The sequence below is a fragment of the Puma concolor genome, chromosome B1 (genome assembly GCF_028749965.1).
Source record: "Puma concolor isolate L17-30 chromosome B1, mPumCon1.1.hap2, whole genome shotgun sequence".
Classification (NCBI taxonomy): domain Eukaryota; kingdom Metazoa; phylum Chordata; class Mammalia; order Carnivora; family Felidae; genus Puma; species Puma concolor.
The window spans coordinates 114,919,392-114,943,276 of NC_141670.1; the positions used below are offsets into that span (position 1 = coordinate 114,919,392).

Below are 23,885 nucleotides of genomic sequence, written 5' to 3' on the forward strand. Positions count from 1 at the left end.
TACATTCTTCACCAGCAACCAGATTCTGCAAAAAATATGCTCTTAAAAGCATGTGATTTAATAATATTTTTTCTTTGAAGACTCTTGAAGACTCTTATCTTTCTACTGACAGTATCTCTTGGCTTGCATTTTGAAGATATGTTCCTAGATATTCTTCTATCGTCTTGTGCTAATGAGGCAAGGGCTGGCTTACTGGCTTTCTGGTAACCTCCCGGATTTCTTAATAGAACAAGAGCATTTATGTAGTGTCATGTCCTGCTTATCCTTCCTCACAGGGAAAATAAGTAGAACGGTCTCTTAACATGGTAACAGTCATCAGCCTAAGAAATAAAAAACTGGATTCCTAAACATGGAGGTCTAAGACTTCTCTTCTTTAGGAAAGGGAGGAGGTAAAACTATATATTTCTATAGTACTAAGATCTATCCTAGTATATGACATACAGTATTTTCAATACATTTTCTTACAAATGTTCACATCTTTAATTTTGGTGCAGTATAAACAGCTAGAAAACTTGCCCAAGTTCACCCACTTATGTCAAAGCACAGTTCATAATAAGATTAAGACTGGTTAATAAAAGGGGTGCCTGGGTGGCTCAGTCAGTGGCTCAGCCAGTGGCTCAGTCAGTCCTGGGTGGCTCAGAGATTGGGTCATGATCTCATGGTTTGTAGGATCAAGCCATGAGTCAGGCTCTGTGCTGACAGTACGGAGCCTGCTTGGGATTCTGTCTCATCTTTCTCTCTGCCTCTCCCCGCATTTGCACGCGCTCTCTCTCGCTCTCTCAAAATAAACATTAAAATTAAAAAAAAAAAAAAATTGTTGAGGAAATGAATATAGACAGACAAAGCAAAGTCAAACTCCAAGGCCATGACCTTTTATTAAACCACATTTGGCATTTCATAATCAGGTTAATTTTTTTAGGTTAATTTGAAGCTTATGAAATATTAGTTACTCATCTTAAAATTTTTTTTAAATAGAAAGTTAAAAAAAATTCCAGTATAGTTAATATACAGTGTTATATTAGTTTCAAGTATACAATATAGTGATCCTACATATAGTATTCGCCTTATAGTGAGCAAATTTACTCTTTTAAAATATTTTGATAATGGTGAATGTTTTTGGAATGGTCCATAATTTCTTAGACACATGTGCATGCCTAGGGAAAAAAAAAAATCCCTACTCACAAAAGACGGAGTAGCTTACTGGAGTATTCTGGAAATACTAAAAAGGAACTCTATATTAAGCTGAGAAGATGAAAGTTTTCTACCAATCTGTAGGATAGTGATAGCAAGATAGTATGTTAAGTCCAGCATGCTCCAACTTAAATTAAGCTCCATCTTGGATTATTACAAAGTGGTAAGAAGTAAAGAAAAGAGCAAAATTACTTGTCCTGTTAGTCCTAATGTTTCAAATCATTAGAAAAAGTGAGAAAGAGAGAAGTCAGATGTGATGTAAGAGACAGACAGAAAAGGAATTTCACAATACAAGACATTATAATGAAATGACTAATAATTATAAAACCTATGCTTGCATTTTTTAAAAAACCATCCACCACTCCTATTCCTTTGTAATGACCAAAGTTATTTCTAGATATGGTTAAAAGTAATGCCTCCAAAATCTAGCCCCAAGTGGTTAATCTATTTACCTGGTGGAGGCAGCCAGGAGCCATAGGGGGAGTAAAGAGTCAAAGACTATTTATATTCAGAGGCTAGTTGGAAGGAATTCAAGGACCTAAGCATGAGAACAGAAATATAAAATTTACTTAAGAAGTTATTAGCATAAAAAAGGGAAGAGGAAAATTACTTAGTATTAAAAGTTACTTAGCATTTAATACTTTAATACTTAAAGTATTAAAAGACTTGTAGAAAGAGGAAAAAGATAAAGAGCATAACAAAAATAAAATAATAAATTTTCTTAGGCCTCCCAGAAACAACACTTGTAGTTGTTATAGGACCATTAAAACTACTAAATTAGGGCTGAGAGTATGAGAAAATGTCTCGTTGTTCTGTTAAAAACATAGCCCGCTAATTATGTGTAATATATGTTGATGTCTGGAAACAACTGATGGTCAGTAATGTTTTCAGTAAGCATCAAATAAGCACAAAATAAACTACCTGGGTAGCTGCCTCCTTCCAGGGCGTCGTAACTGTTGGGCACTGGAGAAGCACTGCTTGTGGTAGAAGAGCTGTCAACACCTGAAAGGAAACCAAAACATCTACTAAGTTTAATGGGACAATGTATCTTAGAGCAAGCAGCCTTTGGCAATGTTGAAAAGGATGTTTTGCCGAACTAGGAAAATTCCTGAGTCTAGTAAACGCTAAAAGTGACTGATGTTTCATGATATTTAAAAATCATATATAAACTTATGTTAATAAGAGTGGGGAGAATATGGAGCTGACAAGTGGAACAAAATTTAATCAATTTTAATGACTTTTATAAGGCAGCACAGCTGTATGGAACCTCCTAGAAGAGGAGTCTATGGCTTGGTTGTTACCTCACATGTTACCAAGCATTTCTATGCCTTAGTTTATATATCTCCAGATTGGAGAATAAAAATCTGTGAGATTAACAGGAACCATCAGTGGCAATTTATGAGACTTAGTGATAGGTCACATGGATAAAATAAACAATATATTTATTTCATTCATCCACTCAATAAATATTCTGAGCCTACAGTTATCGTAGGGCGATATGCAAGAGTATATACTGATGAATAAAACTGAAAATTCACATGGTCCCTCTCTTGTATTAGAGATCTTGGGCTCTTTCACTCTAAGACAAATATCTGGTAGAGAGGTGATCCCTAGTTCTTACCACCAATATTACAACGGGGGTTTAAACTGCATTTTAGGTTAATTTTCAACTGCGATATAAAAAGAACAGGTATGCATAATTATCTTTCATTGAATAATTTTAGGTGCCATGAGAATTAGGTATACTGACTCAGGGCATAATGGCTAAAGCTTTTTGCAAAGGAACATTTTATTATCAGCAAAAAACATGATTTAGAGGCAAAAGACTGAAGTTACTTAGACTCTGTTCTTTACTTGCTATATAACTTAGGGTAAGTGACAATTGTCAGTACTAATACTCTCTTCTGCAAAATGGGAACAATTTAAAAAATGCCCTACATGTGTGCTTCTTAATGTTTCTGTGAGGCTTAAATGAGATGGTGAATATGAACTGAGAAAATATAAGGGCTATAAAATAAGTAATAGGTAGAAGATACTAATGTTTACTAAATGCTTTGTGATAAATAGAAAATGGATGCATATATGTGTCATTCTTAATTAAGAATGGGAAATGATGGCTCTTCCTTTTGTTCTTTGTGTTTGTAAATATACAACTAAAAAAGAATGCTGATATATAAGGTCCTTTTGAAAAGTTTGAAAGTAAAACATTAAAAAACAATACACCAGTACCCAAAGCAATATTCAGTGCAATCCCTTTCAAAATACCAATGGCATTTTCACAGAACTAGAACAAACAATCTGAAAATATCTATGGAACCACAGAAGACATCAAATAGCCAAAACAATCTTAAGAAAGAAGAACAGGCCTGGAGGTATCACAATCCCAGGTTTCAAGATATATTACAAAGCTATACTGATAAAAATAGTACGGTATTGGCACAAAAACAGACACACGGATGTATGCAACTGGGTAGAGAGCTCAGAAATAAACCCATGCTTATAGGACCCATGAATCTATGACCAAAAAACCAAGAATATACATCTTAATAAATGGTGCTGGGAGAAGTGGACAGCTACATGCAAAAGAATGAAACTGGACCACTTTCTTACACCATACACAAAAATAAACTTAAAATGGATTAAAGATCTAAATGTGAGACCCGAAATCATCAAACTCCTAAATTAAAAATGCAGGCAGTAATCTCTTAGACAGTGGCCTTAGCAATTTATTTATGGATATGTTTCCTCAGGCAAGGGAAACAAAGGAAAAATAAACTACTGGGACTACATCAAAATAAAAAGCTTTCACATAGCAAAGGAAACCATTAACAAAACAAAAAGGCAAACTATTGAATGGAAAAGATATTTGTATATCCTATATCTGGTAAAGGGCTAATATTATATAAAGGACTCATAAAAACTCAACATCAAAAACAGTCTGATTAAAAAATGGGCAGAGGTCTGGAATAGGCATTTTTTCCAGAGAAGACATACCGATGGCTAACAGACACATGAAAAGACGCTCAACATCACTAATCAGCTGGGAAATGCATATCAAAACCACAATGAGATATCACCTCATACTAGTCAGAATGACTAGCTAGTATCAAAAACACAAGAAACAAAAAGTGTTGGTCAGGGGCACTTGGGTGGCTCAGTCGGTTGGGCCTCTGACTTCGGCTCAGGTCATGATCTTGCGGTTCTTGAGTTCAAGCCTATGTGGGGCTCTGTGCTGACAGCTCAGAGCCTGGAGTCTGCTTCAGATTCTGTGTCTCCCTCTCTCTCTGCCCCTTCCCTGCTCATGCTCTGTCTTTGTTTCTCTCTCAAAAATAAACATTAAAAAAAAAAAAAAAGGTGTTGGTCAGGATGTGAAGGAGACATAACCCTCACGCACTGTTGGTGGGAATGTAAATTGGTACAGCCAGTATGGAAAACAGTATGGAGGTTCTTCAAAAAAAAAAACCCAAAATACCATACAATCCAAAAATTCCACTACTGGGTATTTACCCCCCAAAACCAAAAAGCTAATTTGAAAAGATATATGCACCCCTATGTTCACTGCAGCATTATTTATAATAGCCAAGATACAGAAGCAACCCAAATGTCCACTGATAGATGAATGGGTAAAGAAGATGTCACCACATACATACACACACACACTCACACGCACACGCACAAGAATATTAGTCAGTCATAAAAAAGAATGACATCTTGCCATGTGCTATAACATGGATGGATCTAGAGGGTATTATGCTAAGTAAAATAAATCAGAGAATAAACGGCATATGATTCTACTTAGATGTAGAATCTAGAAAACAAGTGAACAAATAAACAAGAAAACACTTTAAAAAATTTTTTTAATGTTTATTTATTTTTGAGAGAGAGAGTGAGAGTGCATGAGCAGGGGAGGAACAGAGAGAGAGGGAGACACACAATCCGAAGCAGGCTCCAGGCTCTGAGCTGTCAGCACAGAGCCCGATGTGGGGCTCGAACTCACAAACCGTGAGATCGTGACCTGGGCTGAAGTCGGACGCTTAACCTACTGAGCCACCCAGGCGCCCCAAGAAAACAGACTCTTAACTACAAAGAACAAACTGGTGGTTGCCAGAGGGGAGGCAGGTAGGGGTATGGGTAAGATAGGTGAAAGTGATTAAGAGGTACAAACTTCCAGTTACAAAATAAAATCAGTCATGGCGATGAAAATACAACATAGGGAATATAATCAATAATACTGTAATAACACTGTATGGTGACACACAGTGACTACATTTATTGCAATGAGCACTGAGTAATGTACAGAATTGTCAAATCACTATGCTGCACATCTAAAACTAATATAACATTGTATGTTAACTATTCTTCGATAATAAAATAAAATCTTTGTTTAGTAAATCCACCCCTCCCCTCCGCAAGACACCAAAACTTAAATATTCATCAACAGATGAATGGATAAACAAAATGGCTGGGATATTTTTCAGCTATACAAAGGAATAAAGTACTGATACATGCTACAGTGTGAATGATCCTTGAAAACATGCTAAATGAAAGAAGTGAGACACAAAAGGTCACAATTATATGATTCTATTTATAAAAAATATCCAGAATGGGTTAAGTCTCCAGAGATACAAAGTAGACCAGCTGCCAGGGGCTGAGAGAAGTGAAAATTGGGAAGTTACTACTTGATGAAAAGATTTTCCTTTTGGTAGGATGAAAGTTTAGTTCTATCCATTCAGTACCTTCACAAAGTTAGAACTAGATAGAAGTGGTGACTGCACAGCAACCAAAACGCTAGAATCAGATAGAGGCGGTTATACTACTGACACTGAATGATACACTTTAAAATGGTTAATTTCATGTTACATGACTTTCATCCCATCCTTACACCTTACACTAAAATTAACTCCAAATGGATCACAGACCTAAATGTAAGCACTACAACTCTTAAGAGTACAGGAGTAAATCTTCATGACCTTGGATTGGCAAAGGATTCTTAAATATGGCATTAAAGCCACAAGCAACAAAAAGAAAAAAATAAATTGGATTTTATCAACTTAAAAACTTTTGGGCTCCAAACAATACCATGGGGGAAAAAAAAAGAGACAACCCCCAGAATGGGAGAATATATTTGCAAATCATACATCTGATGAGGGTCTAGTATCCAGAATATAAAAAGAATTCTTATAACTCAACAATAAAAAGACAACCAAATTAAAAATGGGTAAAGGGCTTAAAAAGAGATTTCTCCAAAGAAGATAAAGAGCCAATAAATACATGAAATGATGCTCAACATCATCAGCCACTAAGGAAATGAGAATCAGAGTAACAATGAGATGCCACTTCATATCCACCAGGATGGCTATAATTGAAAAGACAGATAATCCCAAGTTTTGGCAAGAATGTGCAGACACTGAAAACTTCATGAGACTGGAAAACGGCACGGTCATTTTGGAAAACACCTTGACAGTTTCTAGAAGGTTAAACAGAGCTACCTTATGACTTGGCAATTCCACTTATGAGAAATGAGAACACACACCTCCACAAAAAGCTGCACATGAATGTTAACAGCAGCATTATTCATATGGCTAAAAAGTGGAAACCCAAAAGTCCATCAGCTTGTGAATGAATAAACAAAATGGGATGTATCTACACAATTAAATATTATTCAGCAATAAAAAGGAATGAAGTATTGATACGTGCAACAACATGGATGAACCCCGAAAACATCATGCCTTAAAGAGAAAGAAGCCAGTCACAAAAATCCACATATTAAATAATCTATTTATATGAAATATTAGAATAGAAAAATCTAGACACAAAAAGTAGATTAGTGGTTGCCCAGAGCTGTAAGCGTGTGTGTGTGTGTGTGTGTGTACATATAAGAATTAAGAACAGGAAGTGACTGCTAAAAGGCAGAAAGTTTCTATTTGGGGGTGATAAAAATGTTTTGGTATTACATAGCAATGGTTGCAGAACTTTGTTAATATAAAACTGCCAAATAGTACAATTTAAATGAGTGAATTTTATGGTATTTCAATAAAGCTGTTGTTAAAAAAAATACCATAGCATTCTCTCTGATCAAGAAAAACTTTTATAAATATCAAGAAGTAATTATTCTTGAAAAAAAATTAGGTTGAAAGGTAAGATTGCTTACACGTATCAAATTACTTTAAGGAACATACTACTTATGCTGCTTATCTTCCTTCATGCCAAATCAAATATTAATGCTTAAAAATTTGGCCAATTTTAATAATAATGCTATATCTACAAACTTTAAAGTATTAATTTTGTACAAATACTGTTTTATTTATTGAAAAATTTGAAACCTGCTAGTTTACTTTAAAATTCACTTTCAGGGGTGTCTGGGTGGCTCAGTCAGTTAAGCATCTGACTCTTGATTTCAGCTCAGGTCATGGCCTCACCATTTTGAGATCAAGCCCTACGTCAGGCTCAGCGTGTAACGCAGAGCCTGCTTGGGATTCTTTCTTTCTCTGCCTCTCCTTTGCTCACTCTCTCTCAAAACAAATAAATAAACTTTAAAATTCACTTTCAGGGGCGCCTGGGTGGCGCAGTCGGTTAAGCGTCCGACTTCAGCCAGGTCACGATCTCGTGGTCCATGAGTTCGAGCCCCGCGTCAGGCTCTGGGCTGATGGCTCAGAGCCTGGAGCCTGTTTCCGATTCTGTGTCTCCCTCTCTCTCTGCCTCTCCCCCGTTCATGCTCTGTCTCTCTCTGTCCCAAAAATAAATAAACGTTGAAAAAAAAATTAAAAAAAAAAAAAAAAATAAAAATAAAATTCACTTTCAGAAGAAAAGAACCAATGCAAATCTCTATTTTGAACTTGTTGAAATAGCAAAGCAATGATAAAAGTTTATCATTGATAAAAAAGTTCATCAATGATAAAAGTTTATCTGGATAAATCAAACTCAACTTTTCTAAAAGACTCAAACTTTTCTAAAATTTAATGTTTAGATCAATTCTACTTAGGTCATGCCATCACTACCAGAACAAGTCAAAGCAGCATTTTTTTTTTTAAAGAGGTACATTATGTAACTTACAAGTTGACATTCTGAACATGCTTAAAAGCACCTTCACAATTCTCCTACCATCTTACAGAATAAAGTCTAAGTACCTTTTATCAAAATAGGAACTACAAAATGTGGCTCCCACCTGCTCTCTTCACCTCTATTTCTCTCCTATTCCTATACCATTTTCTCTTTTACCTTATGATGCAATCACACTGATCTCATTCTGCACCCAACACACCATCTTTCCTGGCATTTATACACCGTATATATTGGTTCACTAGCCTAGATTCTGTTCTTCCACATGGCAAATTCCTACTCATCCTTCAAATTTCAAATCCTCCATAAAACCTTTCTGATACGTGCATGGAAAATCATTTCTACTCCTATGGTGGGACATTTTTTCAACTCCTAATTAATGTACTTTTCAAGATATATTGTAATCATATATGCTTTCCTATCATATTTGAGGAGGAGGCTATGTTGCTGTCTTAATCTCTGGAACCATAATACCAAGCAAAATACTGCTTTCTGGGTACAAGCTAGCTTTAGTTAAACGAATAGCTTTGGGACTTGTCCACATTCTTAAACATTACATAGGTCCAGTTTGCAGACACTTATATACCACATACTCTATATTATTGACTAAATACTATACATTTGCTGGCTGGGGAAAAAAATAAAGCATTTTCAAATGTTTAGTATTGCACTTAATCATATTTGGGGCTAGCCTAGATATCTAATTACTACTTGAATACTATTTCTATTTGAAAGTACCTTTAAAATTTTAACTCTAGATGCTGGTACCAAATTTCCTCCCACTGAACCCCTAATATTCTGCTTCTCACCTTACAGAAAGTTGGGAGTTTACATCTATAGCAATCATATATCTATGTACAGGATGTTTACAAGCTAATTATTCAGGTAACAGGTACCACATTAAAAAAAATGTATACGAATACTGAAAACCCTCAAATACTTTTCTTGTGGCATGAATATCCTTTTATATCCTTCAGAGACCCAGGACATGTGTTCAATTTATAAAATTTAAAAAATCCGTTCCATATGTATTGAATTCAGCTAAAAGATATTTACTTGTTAAAATAATAAAATAGTACATCAAATAAAGGGAAAGACAGATTTGAACCTTTTAAGGATTCTCTTCAGGGGTGGGAAAAGGGGGGAGATATTGGTCAAAGAGTACATACTTCTAGTTATAAGATGAATATGGTTAGAAATCTAATGTACAGCTATAGTACTATAGTTAATAATACTGTATTACATACTTGAATAAACAAAAAGAAAAATTCTCTTTGGAAGTGAGACCTAAGTAGGCCAATAAGGTCTTGTTATCTATAGGCGTCGACTTTAACTCATTCTGTGTCAAAATACGACATTATCTTTTACAATTCCCAAGGCAAACCATAAACATATCATTAACTCTGATGCAGCACCTAGCACTGAATAATTACTATTAGCTTGTGTGAAAGTCAAACAAGAACTGTGACCTTAAAACTCATTATGAAAAATCAAAAGTTTTATTCCAATAGCACTTACAAAATGTAGCACCAAGCTGTCACATTCCCAGAGCCATGTAAGAAAGCTTCGTGTTGTTCTCTGGCCATTTCCTAACCTGAAAATTCCCTAGAGGAAAGGTGACTGAGAGTTTGTATAGCAGGTAACAGAAGATTAACTGACAGTGCTTTTCAGGGAACAGGGCTGAGCACAGCCTAAAGTCTGAATTAGTCTTTGCGTTACTTCCCTCTTTGACATTATTTCACTTCTCCATTTTTATTCCATTGCTATTCCCTTTCACTCCCACTTTCAAGTTGTTATCCCTTACTATTACAAGTCTGACAGTATCTGTCTGCAGTACAGTACCTAAAACTAACAGAAGGTCCACTCTAGCACTAACAACTAAAGGAGTCAATACCTGAGACCAAATAAACTAAAGAGAAGAATTTAAGATAAAACCATGTGGGAACCTGACAGCTTGCTAGTTGTTCAAGCTTCCTTTAAAGTTTATTCTCCAACAATTCTGAACTTTTAGGAGCTTCTAACAAAATATGACTGCCCCTAGTAAAAATCTTATTGTAGTTTTCTAGTGTGTATTTTGTGAGAAAATTTTTAAAAGAAAGTCTACCTATAGCATGTCATTTAGAAAATATAATTAGATTGTAAATGTAAGATTGAAACTGAAATAAAAGTTTTCCTTTAAAATCGAAAGTTAAAAAAAAACATTCCTGTACTGGACTGTTGTGTAACCTTGTTGTCAAGAAAACCATAAGCTTTAATAAGTGAAAAGCTAAACAAGTAGTTTCTTTTACCATAAAGAGGAATTTTACTGATTTCCAAACCTGCCCATTAATATTTTGTTGTTCTTTGATAAATTTTTTCAAAATCGGAGAACAATTCCATGTGAACAAAACACACAAAAATCTTATGAATATAAGGAATGAATACCACTGAAATGCTTAAAAAGTAGAGCACTCCAAATCTCTTTATTATAGATACTTATATGTAATCCCCACAACAACTTGAACCACTGTCTTTTACCTCTTTACATAGGAAAAAATTGTTGCAACTGAGATTTAAAAAAATAAAACTAAAATTCATTCATTCATTTAAATTTTATCAAGAAAGAAAATCTTAAGCAGGCTCCATTCTTAGCACGGACCCCAACGTGGGGCTTGATCCCAAGACCCTAAAATATGGCCTGAGCAGAAATCAAGAGTCAGATGCTCAACTGACTGAGTGCCCCTGTCCCCAGGTGCCCCTAAAATTCATTTAAAAGCTAAGATCTCTGGGGTGCCCGGCTGGCTCAGTTGGCAGAACATGTGACTCTTGACCTCAGGGTTCTAAGTTCCAGCCCCATGTTGGGTGTCAGAGACTACTTAAAAATAAAATCTTTAAGAAAAAAAAGCAAATTTTTCCTTGACTGCTTTCTTTCCTACTCAAAACATGTCTTTAATTTGCAATCAACAAACATATGACTTTTTAAACAAACCATGGATTGAGAACACCAGGATTCTAGTAAAACTGTCCATGGTATAGTCTTATTATTTTGTTCCATAATAAAAAAAAAAAGGCACAGGAGGAAGATAATATGTAAGTAATAGAGTAGTGACTACTGCCACATGCCCTTTAGTTCCTTCCTACTCCAGTGCTTTGTGTTCTCACTAGGAGACAGAGACTCTTTTCCTTTTCTTTTTCACACCTTCGTGTAGACAAAGAGGCCTTGGTTTGACTCCCCACTCTGCTGCTTAGTAGTTGTTGGACCAGAGACAAATGTTACTTAGCTTGTTCAGATCATAGTCAACTCATTTGTAAAATGAAGCCAATTATCTCTGCCTTACAGGATTGTGGAGAAGAATAAACTGAAATAAAAATATAATCTTAGGGCGCCTGGGTGGCTCCGTTGGTCAAACATCCAACTCCTGATCTTGGCTCAGGTCATGATCTCGCAGTTTGTGAGTTGGATCCCCATGTTGGGCTCTGTGCTGACAGAATGGGGACTGCTTGGGATTCTCTCCCTCTCTCTGCCCCTCCCCCACTCACTATCTAAAAACAAACAAACAAACATCATCTCAATGTTAGCAATGACAATTAATCTTTTTGAGTCCTTACCATTTGCCAGATAGTGTTCTAGGCTCTTTACAAAGAAAACCTTCAACCCTTAAAATAACCATATGTAATCTCATTAGTATTGTTATTCCCATTTTACAGAAGAACGAACTGAGACTCAATGAGTTTAAGAAACTTGTCACAAATCTAGGAAGGGTCAAAGTCAGGATTTGAATCTAGAAAAACTGACACAAAACCCCAGGGAGACGTATTAGCTCTTCAGTGCCGGCACTGGCATACAGTAAGTGCTCAAAAATGTTAGGTATTATTATAGTTTAAATGCCATGAGTTAAGAACTCAGAAATTTTTCTGGTGTGGCCACTCTGGAAAACAGTATGGAGGTTCCTCAAAAAGTTAGAACCAGAACGACCCTAAGATCCAGCAATTACACTACTAGGTATTTACCCAAAGAATACAAAAATACTAATTCAAAAGGATACATGCACCCCGATATTTATAGCAGCATCATCTACAATAGCCGAATTATGGAAATAGCGCCAACTATCAATTGATGAATGGATAAAGATGTGGTATGTGAATATCTACAATGGAATATTCCTCAGCCATAAAAAAGAGTGAAATGTTGCCATTTGCAAGGCTGTGGATGGAGCTGGAATATTATGTTAAGTGAAGTAAGTCAACCAGAGAAAGAAGACAAATACCGTATGATTTCACTCATATGTGGAATTTAAGAAAGAAAACAAATGAGCAAAGAGGAAGAAAAGGGGGAAAGGGGCAAACACCAAGAAACACACTCAACTATAGAGAACAAACTGACAGTTACCAGAAGGGAGGTGGGTGAGAAGATGGGTGAAGTAAGTGATGGGGATTAAAAAGTGCATTTGCTGTGATGAGCACAGGGTGATGTACAGACGTGCTGAATCACTATTGTACACCTGAAACTAATATTATGCTGTATGTTAACTGACTGGAATTTATATAAAACCTTTAAAAAAAAAGAACTCAGAATTTTAAATCTGTAATATACTCAAGAAAAAAAATAGTTAAACAAGATAAGGTAATTGGAGAAAAACCATAAATGCTTAATCTTTTTGATTTCCCAATTTTTTTCAGTCTAAGGAAACAGAAGTTTCAACAACTGCACTTAATTGCAAGCAGAATAAAAATGAGAGTAATTTAGTTAACTATACTGGAATTAAAAAGATTTTTTTTAAATGAGAGTAATTTAGGCTGACAACATTATACAAAATAACACATTTTTGAAATGTGCAAAATAAGGATGAGAGGATCTGAATAATATATACATTAAATAGTAATAATTCAGGGCCTGGGAACAATAATCCATTTAGTAGCAATATCCACACACTACAATCAGATCTTGGTTTCATTAAAATACCCTTTTCCACTAAACAAAATAGGACTATTTGCAGAAAAAGCTCAGTCCATGGTTGAAGCAATGTAAGATGAGCTAGGAACATCTTACTGAGACCTCAATGTGCTTAAAATATATGCTTAAAGACTCATGGAAACATTAAAAAAAAATTTTTTTTAATATTTATTTTTGAGAGAGAGATAGAGCACAAGTGTGGGAGGGGCAGAGAGAAAGAGAAGGAGACACAGAATCTGAATCAGGCTCCACACTCTGAGTTGTTCCCACAGAGCCCAATGCGGGGCTGGAACCCACAGGCTGTCAGTTCATGACCTGAGTCAAAGTCAGATGCTTAATCGACTGAGACACCCAGGTGGCCTTCATGGGAATATCTTTATTTATTTATTTATTTATTTATTTGTTTGTTTGTTTGTTTGTTTGTTTAATGTTTATTTCTGAGAAAGAGTGAGGGGGAGAGACACAGAGAGAGCGAGCGAGAGCGCGCATGAGAGTGTGTGCGCATGAGCAGGGGAGAGGCAGAGAGAAGGGGGACAGAATCCGAAGCAGACTCCAGGCTCCGAGGTGTCAGCAGAGCTCAACGTGGGGCTTGAACTCACGAACCGTGAGATCATGACCTGAGCCAAAGACAGATGCTTAACCGAATGAGCCACCCAGGTGACCCCATGGAAACATTTTTAAAAGACAGTTTGAAGGAGCTGTCACTGGGCCAAAACTAGGATAAGGTGCTGTCAAAATAACCAATGTTTGTAATAGATTATTACCTAGTGAATAAAGTAAGAATCCATGAATCAATATGAACCCAAAGAAGTCAACAAGGGAGAAGAAAAAGTTCTCCTTTACAGTGAAACCTTGGCTCATAAATATTGAAGGAATGTTGGAATTAGAAAATCAGCAATGAATACTTAAACTGAGCGAAAGTTTATAGTAAAGAATAGGGCATTACATGCTATCAAAAAATCTCCCCAGAAATTATTAAAAATTTTTTTAATGTTTATTTTTGAGACAGAGACAGATAGAGCATGAATGGGGGGAGGGGCAGAGAGAGGAGTCACAGAATCTGAAGCAGGCTCCAGGCTCTGAGCTGTCGGCACAGAGCCCGACACAGGGCTTGAACTCACTGACCATAAGATCGTGACCCGAGATGAAGTCGGAGACTCAACCGACTGAGCCACCCAGGTGCCCCTGCCAAAAAAAATTTTTTTAAGTTTATTTATTTTGAGAGAGACCAAGATAGCGCAAGTGGGAAGGGGTAGAAAGAGAGAGGGAGAGAGATAATCTCAGGCAGGCTTCCGGCTGCCAGCACAGAGCTTGATGTGGGGCTTGAACTCACGAAACCCTGAGATCGTGACCTGAGCTGAAACCAAGAGTCAGATGCTTCACTGACTGAGCCACTCCAGCACCTCTCCCCACAAATTATTTATTAACTCCAAGAGGAAAAAGAAGTAACTTTACTGTGGAAAAACCTGGAAGACACCATTTTAATCAAGTGATCAAAGTTAACACCATCAATATGGAAACAAATCGACATCATGTGCCTTGGAGAGAATGCACTAAGAACACATTACTTTAGTGGTAATCCTGCCTAAATACATGATTTGAATCTAATCACAAGGATACATCAGATAAACCCAAAGTGAGGTACATTCTACAAAACAACTAGCCTATATTCTTCAAAATTGTCATAGTCAAGAAAAAGAAAGGTTAACGGACTATCTCAGATGGTAAGAGTCTAAATAGAAATGGCAACAAAACTCGATGGATGACCCTGAATTGGATCCTGGACCATGAAAATAGCTATAAACGATCTTACTGAGACAACTGTTGAGATGTGACTATGGGCTGTGTAGCTGATATTGCACCAGTGTTTAATATCCTGATAACTGCATTGTGTTATGTAAGACATTGTTCCTATAATAAGGAACTATATGATATCTCCAACTTACTTTCAAACAATGCAGGAAAAAATGTGGAATTATGAAGTAAGTAGGGCAAAATGGTTTATCTAAGTGTATATAGGAATTTCTTTTCCTCTTCTTACCAATGTTTCTATAAGGCTGAAATTTTAGAAAATTATTTAAAAATTAAACATTACTAAAAATCCAAAAAGATAGATGGGTATTTTATATATTTAAGGTAAAAAAAAATTACTCCCCACTGTAACCCTCTATTTTTTACCCTTCCTCGAATTGTGCATAATGATCTGAATATTTTTTTAACCAGTATTTGAATATAGTCAATCCTCTTTTTTTAAAAAAAAAATTTTTTTTAAACACTTATTTTTGAGAGACAGAGAGAGACAGACCACAAGCCGGGATGGACACAGAGAGGGAAACACAGAAGCTGAAGCAGGCTCCAGGCTCCGAGCTGTCAGCACAGACTCCGACGTGGGGCTTGAACTCACGAACTGTGAGATCATGACCTGAGCCAAAGTCGGACGCTTAACCGACTGAGCCACTCAGGTGCCCCAGGATCTGAATATTTTAAAAATGCACAGGAAATAAACTTTTGTTTATTTTTATTTTTTTAATTTTTTTTTTTTAACGTTTATTCATTTTTGAGACAGAGAGAGACAGAGCGTGAATAGGGGAAGGTCAGAGAGAGAAGGAGACACAGAATCTGAAACAGGCTCCAGGCTCTGAGCTGTCAGCACAGAGCCCGACGTGGGGCTTGAACTCACAGACCGCGAGATCATGATCTGACCCAAAGTCAGACACCCAACTGACTGAGCCACCCAGGCGCCCCAATAAACTTTTGTTTAAACATACTGTTTAGAGAGCAAATCCTTCCATTCAATAATAAAAATAACAGGAGAATCATGGCTATATCTAATTTGAAATATCTGCCTTAATGGTTGTCTTAAACTGTTAGAGTAATGGAGGAACTGAACTGGTTAATGTTTAGTAGTGCTCTACCCAACAAAGCCAGAAAAAGATATTCAACAGGCTGCAACACATAATCATATGTACAACTTCTTCCCCTACCAAGATATGAACTACTACTTCATGAAGCAAGATCATAACTACAAATTTTGGGCCTCCTAAATATATAACAAGAAGGACCAAAAAGGACCTCAAAGAAACACTGTTAATTTCTCTATCAGTATTATAAAGTCCATGTGGTTCATTTTGATTAGTTTAGGTAGCACACAGAGCAGAAAACAAAACATTATTCCTCAAAGGGTGCTAAAGCAATCCATAAGCCAAAAGCTTCAGTTAGGATTCATTCTTTGGCATGTGACATGAGAGGAAATGCATTTCTGAAAGAAGAAAGCACTCTATCATCATGAAAGATGTGTCGTTACTTACAAAATGGTAGAGATGTCCAAAGGAGGAAAAATAAAACAAGCAAAAACACCTCATTTCAAGTGAACCAACCTTCTATAACCCAAACCAAGCAAGTTCATTGAGCTAAATCTGCAGACACTCTTGTTTTAAAGGCTAACAGACTGTGGACATAAAAAGAAAGCTTGAGTAGGAAAAGATCAAGAACTGGTGTAAAGCTAAAGCAGACCTGCTTCCTCATCCTCCTCCTCCTCTTCCTCATCATCGGAAGTTGATGACAAGGGAGTTGGTGCGGAGCTAGCTTGATTATTAACATAGTCACCATACTGCATGCCTGTAAAGTGGAAAGCACAAACACAAGAGTCAAACCAACAGGAAAGATGAGAAATAAAATTTTGACATTGCATCAAAAGTGAGAAAGAACTCTGACATTCTAAAGAACATCCCAGCATGCATTTTAATGTTAGCAAACTTATTATCAAAACTGGAACCATTAGAAAATCTCTGCAAAGCAGTTTAGTAAAAGCAGCTTTTATAATAACTGGTTTAAGTGTGAAAGACGTACCACGTATTACGCTGATAATATTTAGGAAACTGCAGTGACACTCTGAAAATTTAACTGAGCTCCATACATGTTTACCTTCATTGACCTTGGGGCCCTTGTGGCATACATCCTTTGGGACTGCGCATTCTTGGTGAGCAGTGATCATTTCTACTCAAATGAATTTATACAGCATTCAACACACATACAAATACTTGATACCTTCCTTCTGTTAATGCCACCTTGATGGTAACTCAGTTCTCGTAACGGAAAAAGAATGACAGTTAAAGAACTGTATTCAGAATAGTTCTCTGCTCACAGATGCTCAAAAAAAAAAAAAAAAAAAAAAAAAAGAGCTAATTACCTGTGGTCCTACAAGTGTGACAATTACAAAACAGTGAATTTTCTGAGATGGCCAATCATCTCAGCTTCAGCCTATTGCCTACATGTAAGTCTGAGGTAGGTGGATAAGACTGGTCTTGTAAGACACACCAAGAAGAAAGATTCTGTGGAAAAGGCACAGCGGGTTTAACTATATAACTCTTCTCCCCCTCTCCCCAAAACAGTGACTGGGTAGTTTTTATAATTTAATTAATGTGGTAAAATTAGACTAACATCCACAAAATTTTAAGAGGGAAAATAAAATAATCCCAATTAAAAATACAAAAATAAAAAATAATATCCTTGTAAAGAAAATCTTATAGCTCAACTTGAAAAAAAGATTAAAAAAAAATGACACCGAAACACAGCGTGGATATTTAAGAACACTTCACAATATTGGAAGCACAATGAAGCGATGCCTCATCAAACTCACATGGTAGTCCCCTGACGCTTGCTGTCTTTTTTCTTTCAGGTGACCTTTTAAATTAGCACGTTATGAAATATGGCCCTTTGTAGCAATGTGGATGGAACTGGAGAGTGTGATACTAAGTGAAATAAGCCATACAGAGAAAGACAGATACCATATGGTTTCACTCTTATGTGGATCTTGAGAAACTTAACAGAAACCCATGGGGGAGGGGAAGAAAAAAAAAAAGAGGTTAGAGTGGGAGAGAGCCAAAGCATAAAAGACTCTTAAAAACTGAGAACAAACTGAGGGTTGATGGGGGGTGGGAGGGAGGGGAGGGTGGGTGATGGGTATTGAGGAGGGCACCTTTTGGGATGAGCACGGGGTGTTCTATGGAAACCAATTTGACAATAAATTTCATATATTGAAAAAAAAATAAATTAGCACGTTATGTTAATAAACATAACTCATGGCTATCATAGGAAAAATGCTATTAAAGAGAAAAATCTGAGTTCAGAAGAGAGCAAAGGTTAAACTGCAGATGAGTGAAGCTCTGATCTTCTCACTGGGACCAAAGAAGTCAGAGAAAAATCTGCTGGCTTTGCTGAAACATCTTTTAAATATAGATAAACAGTAGTTATTACAAACTTATCTGAGCAATCAACTTGACACCCTGAAAGACCAAATTCAGAGTGGCCTGTTCCTCTAACAAAACCTATTTAAAATGAAAATTTGACTAATATTAGACCTTAGGTTAAATATACTAAGAAGTCTGCAATAAAACACAAGTTAACAGTAAAAAGATAGTACAGAAAATAAATTCTTCAATTTAATAAGAACTTCTTTAAAAATGAAGTACTTTCTCAAAATGCAATTAGCATTGCACTTTAAAAAGTATATACATGTGTATACAATAAGAAGAAACAAGAGAAAAAAGAAAATCCGTTTACTGCGCTAAGACAGGCCACTAAGCAGGAAAAAATCAGAAGAGAATCCATTCTTTTCATGACTGAATCAATATGCAGGATGTTGACTCTGTAACTAATCAAAAAAGCCAAAATAAAGCACAAACCTATATGCATGATAAAACATTTTCCTCTCTTTGTCTAGATTTACTGAATTAACAGATTCACTTATTACTGGAAAAATATGCAGTGCTTAATTGGAAACAAATGAGAAGACTATACGATTAAAAAAAAAATCTAAAGAACTACTTAATGAACTGGAACAAACCTATGAATAAGACAAAATAGAGTAATGTATCATTTTAGGTTATACTATGGCTGTCAATGTACCGTATTAACAGAATGTCACACAAAATACTCAAATTTTTACTTTCTCAAAAAAGGATGCAGTCCTTTTTGAGAAATTCTAGAGATGACAGTGTCAAGATTTGAGTCCTTCCCCAACTATGACTCTTACTATGCTCAGAATTTAGCATTCCTTTGCTTGTCCAAGTAAACTTTGTTTAAAGCTTGAGAATATTAATGGCACAAGAATATGATATTTTTGTGACTCCACAGAGAAATGGTAAGAGTTCTGGAATAACAATCAACCCTTATTTAAAGCCCTGCTCTAGGCTGGGTACAGTTCATACAAACTGCAACAAATGGAGAGTTACAGCCAAAAGGGGGTTGACAGCCAAGTCATCTACGATATGTGCAAACTTCCTGAGTGCCTTTATTCAGACCTCCTTTAAGAGCCAGAACCTATGCATAAGATACTCAGGTTGCATATAGGAGGTGGTAGAACGTAAGGTCTTCTAGAGCTCAGCCTGAAAGCCACTGTAGAGATGTACATGGAGTACCTTCCACTCCAACAACCGCCACCTCCATCTCCACCTGCGCCAAATGGGGCAGGAATGCTACATCCCAACTTACTGTTTTACTTAGAACTTTCAAGGTATGAATCTTAGTAAACCAAGAGGCAAGACACACTTCATAGATAGAATCTGACACGATGAAGAGCTTTGTTACCAACAGGGCCCCAATATCTTAAAAAGGACATTCAGTTTAAACTACCTACCACATTAAAGTACCTTCAGGCAAACTCTCCAAGAGACTGTATCCTTGGAGCTGCTTAATAAAGGGCATCTTCACTGTTCCCTGGATACAGCTACACTGGGAATAAATAAAATTAGTCTGAAGAGAACAAATCCCTTGTGGAAGCTAGCTTTTTTAAATTCAAGAGTTCAGACTTTTGAGCGGCTGTTATCTTTCTTTAAGCTGGTCTTCAAACTACATATGCATACTCTAAAACTTTCCAAGAGTTCCTGCAAAATAATGGCTTTAAGAGAATCAGTTTCCATGGTAGTCTTTCTAAAACTTACCCACCTTAGAAAGTGCCTGTGTTAACAGCCATTGTCTCACTTTACAAAGGGAACACATACCCTTAACTTCTCCTAAATCTTACATTGCCCTGAGATATAAAAATGTCTCTGGGACTAAAGGGAAAGCTTCTTCCTTCTTTAAATGATTAATCAAGGCACCTTCAATCTACAGACTTTCTTTTATCTTGCCATACATGTTTCGGTTAAAGACGAAAGATGTTAGAAATAGGGCTGGGGCTCACTGGAATATTCTTAATTCAAAAATAGTGAAAAGTAAATTGGTGGGAGTAATTATGAATTTATTTAATAATTCTGCACATGTGCAGCTCACAAGCACTACTGCCAAAGAACCCACTGCTTTTGAAAGAGTACCATGAGGACAAAGCAAAACCAGTAAGAAATACTGAAGAGACAAGCAGCAGAACACTGAATAAAGATAGGGGCTCTGGGTTCAATTCTATGTTCTATCAATTACCAGCTGTGTTTCCCTGGGCAAATTACTAACCTCTCTGGTTTTCATTTACATCATCTGTAAAGGGGGTAAGAACTACCTCAGATAGTGGTTGTTGTGAGGATTAAGTGAATTAATATATTTCAAAGCTTAGAATGATGCCTGAAATATACTAAATACTATATAATTATTAGCTATTATTATTATTGAACTTTAAAAAACATGTTTTTGTGTATATTTAATTAAAAACAATTATTTTCAGCTATTCTTAATATTTATCCCGACAGGGGACAGAACAAGTCATTACGAAAAATAAACTTCCACCAATCTGAAGAGTATTCTTAGCCATGTTAATTCTTTTAAAAACAAGTAGAATGTTTTCTAGGATGACCAATTTTTTTTCAAGATATACTGGATAAAACTCATAGATAAAAATTTTACATAATTTCTTTCAAAGTCAACATGAAATATTCAATAAAGTATTTTACAACCTATTTTATCATAAAATATTTATGATTATAATCACTTCTCACCTCCTTATATTTTATACAATATTTAGTTATTTCTACCTCCTTTTAACAATAACAAAAATATTTACTAGTGGGTAAATCTGTTAGTACTTAGTGGTATATGTTTTTCTTTTTTCAATTAATTACATGGGAACATTGTTTTTAATGTTTATTTTTGAGAAAGAGAAAGAAGGGGAGAGACAGAGAGAGCACGGGGGAGGGACAGAGAGAGAGGGAGAGAGAGGATCCCAAGCAGGATCTGAGCTGTCAGAACAGAGCATGACATGGGTCTCGAATTCACAAACTGTGAAATCATGACCTGAGCCGAAATCGAGTCAGGTACCAACTGAGACACCCAGGCACTCCAACATGAGAACATTTTAATCATGATGCCTGATTAAATAACAGAATTACTTTTCATTTTTATACTTGATTCCTATTTAAATATTTTAAAGACGCCAAATACCAGAGTTTGATACACATAACGCGTATATTTACTATAGGAATACAATGGTTTTCAAGAAAATCCTCATTCTTAAATAGTGTAATATCAGATAGATGTTACACTCCTTTATTTCAAATTTGGTAATGAAAAACAGCTTATCAACTCATTGCCTAATTTTTATAATCTACCATAAAAAAGGATACATTAATCATATTTGGTCTTTGACATTTAAATTTGACTGCTTTTAGTAATTTGGCTTAGAAGATATATGCTATAATTTATTTCTCAGTGGAGTTTATGATACCCCTTTTAAACTCCAGGAACACATTCCCTTGGATTAAAAAAATTAAGTCACATTTTCTGGCAAAGAATGAAATTTGTCTCACTGGTTTGAAAATGAGGACTGCCTTTGCCAATTAGGTTATATGGTGATGCCATATATAAAACAAATGACCTACATTACAGTTTAAAGTTTTTGATAAAAACTCATTTAAAGGATGTGATGAGATGTTATATTGGCAAAAGTATAATGAAATTCACAATACTCTGAATAATTGGTGATTCAGCAAAACAAGGATTGGGTTTGGAGCCAGAGGACCTACATGGGGTCTTGGCACCCCCTACCTAGAGAGTTTGTGTCTTTGGGGAACACACCTAAACCTTTCTAACCTTCAATTTTTCCTTTTATAAAAGGAAGATGAAATATGATATGCCTGCTTTACCTGATGATTGAGTGAGGTGATAAAAATTAAAGGTATTTTAAAATTATAAACTGCTGGGGCGCCTGGGTGGCTCACTCAGTTGAGCGTCCTACTTCGGCTCAGGTCACGATCTCACGGTCCGTGAGTTTGAGCCCCGCATCGGGCTCTGTGCTGACTGCTCAGAGCCTGGAGCCTGTTTCACATTCTGTGTCTCCCTCTCTCTCTGCCCCTCCCCCGTTCATGCTCTGTCTCTATCTCAAAAATAAATAAACGTTAAAAAAAAAAATTATAAACTGCTACATGAAAGTAATAATGGTACTATCTATCTACAAGCTGGAAAATAAAGTCTAACAAACAACAATAAAAATTCTGACATGTAACCCAGAAGATTAAAAACGTTAAAAAAGTCTAAAGAAAACCACTACTTTAATAAAAGCCTTCCAATACCATTCCTATCTTCTTTACATGAAAAAATTTCTTAGCAATTGTATGTGTGAAGATAAAAACTATGAATGAAATTTATCTTAAGTTTATCTTATTCTAATAATGAGTCATACAAGTCAGGTACACAAAGCTATGATGGGGGTGGGGGAGAGTCATTCATTTCACTGAAAGATGTATTTCCATTCAAAATGTACTTTCCATAAAAAAAATACCCAAATTCATAATTTTTATGTTATTTTGACCAACTATATACTAATAATTATCTTGATAGTTCAATCAAGAATAAAAAAAAGTTAATGCTTAGACATGTACGATCATAAAGCAAAATTTAAATTTCATTTTATATAATATTACTATGGCAAAGAACTATGATAGAATGATAAAAGAGTTTCTAGCTTAAGAATATATTATTATATATATTAATATATATAAAATGATCATATTATATTCAGGGGGAAAGAGTATGACATTAAGGAGAAAAAGAAAAAAATGTAAACTTTCCAAATGTTAAAGAAGGGCTCATTTAGGCATTTTTAAAAAGGATGACAGTAGGTATCATTCTAGTGGATACAAAGAATAATATAACCTCTTTGATTTAAAAGTCAATGTATGCAATATGTTGAAATTACATAACTGCAACTATTTAAACTTTTGGTGAAAATTTTAGCCGTCAATCTGACCAATGTCCAGGTAGTTATAGAGTTTTTACAAAAACTTTTTAGGAGGTATGCAAACCAAAATTTGCAGCCTCCTATCTTAAAACCAGTACAAGAATGTGTAGTCCTTCTGAGAACAACAAAGCAAGAGTATCTCTGAAGCTAGGAGAAAAATATTAAAATCTCTTTGAAGTATTAATATTTTAGTAGTCATATCAGAACCACAGCATAGCCTGTGCAGCCCACATACCATCCAACTACAACAGGCACCATTCACATAAACCATAACTTGCACAACACACGTGGTAGCCCTACCTCACATGATATATTGTACACTGCACATCTATCCAAAGGTCACTAAGGAGCCAATCTCCCACTTAAAAAAAAAAAGGAACAAAAAAACTACAATTCAAATGTTTCTAGTATTCTCTTTTCTGTTACTTATTCAAGGAGCTTCTCTTAGGTAAATCAAGAGCTTGTTAACAGCCTACAAAACAATTCACCTTATTTTACAGAAAGATAAAGTTTCAGTTAAAAATCTTTCACTCTGCTACT

The 23,885-nt window shown here is 35.7% G+C and overlaps 1 protein-coding gene across 5 annotated transcripts in view; it reads right to left on the reverse strand.

Moving 5' to 3' along the window:
- The window catches only part of SEC24B (SEC24 homolog B, COPII component), a 99,153-nt gene that overhangs the window by 38,146 nt on the left and 37,122 nt on the right, over positions 1–23,885 (reverse strand). For 2 of the 5 annotated variants that reach the window (XM_086704424.1, XM_086704423.1), the window contains exons 4-5: positions 16,697–16,801; positions 2,113–2,193 (exon numbers count right to left, since the gene is read on the reverse strand). In XM_086704424.1, the coding sequence (XP_086560550.1) occupies positions 2,113–2,193; positions 16,697–16,801 (186 nt within the window). Of the gene's footprint in view, positions 1–2,112; positions 2,194–16,696; positions 16,802–17,107; positions 17,180–23,885 lie in introns of all 5 variants that reach the window. The other 3 variants (XM_086704426.1, XM_086704425.1, XM_086704427.1) reach the window with 2 other exon arrangements.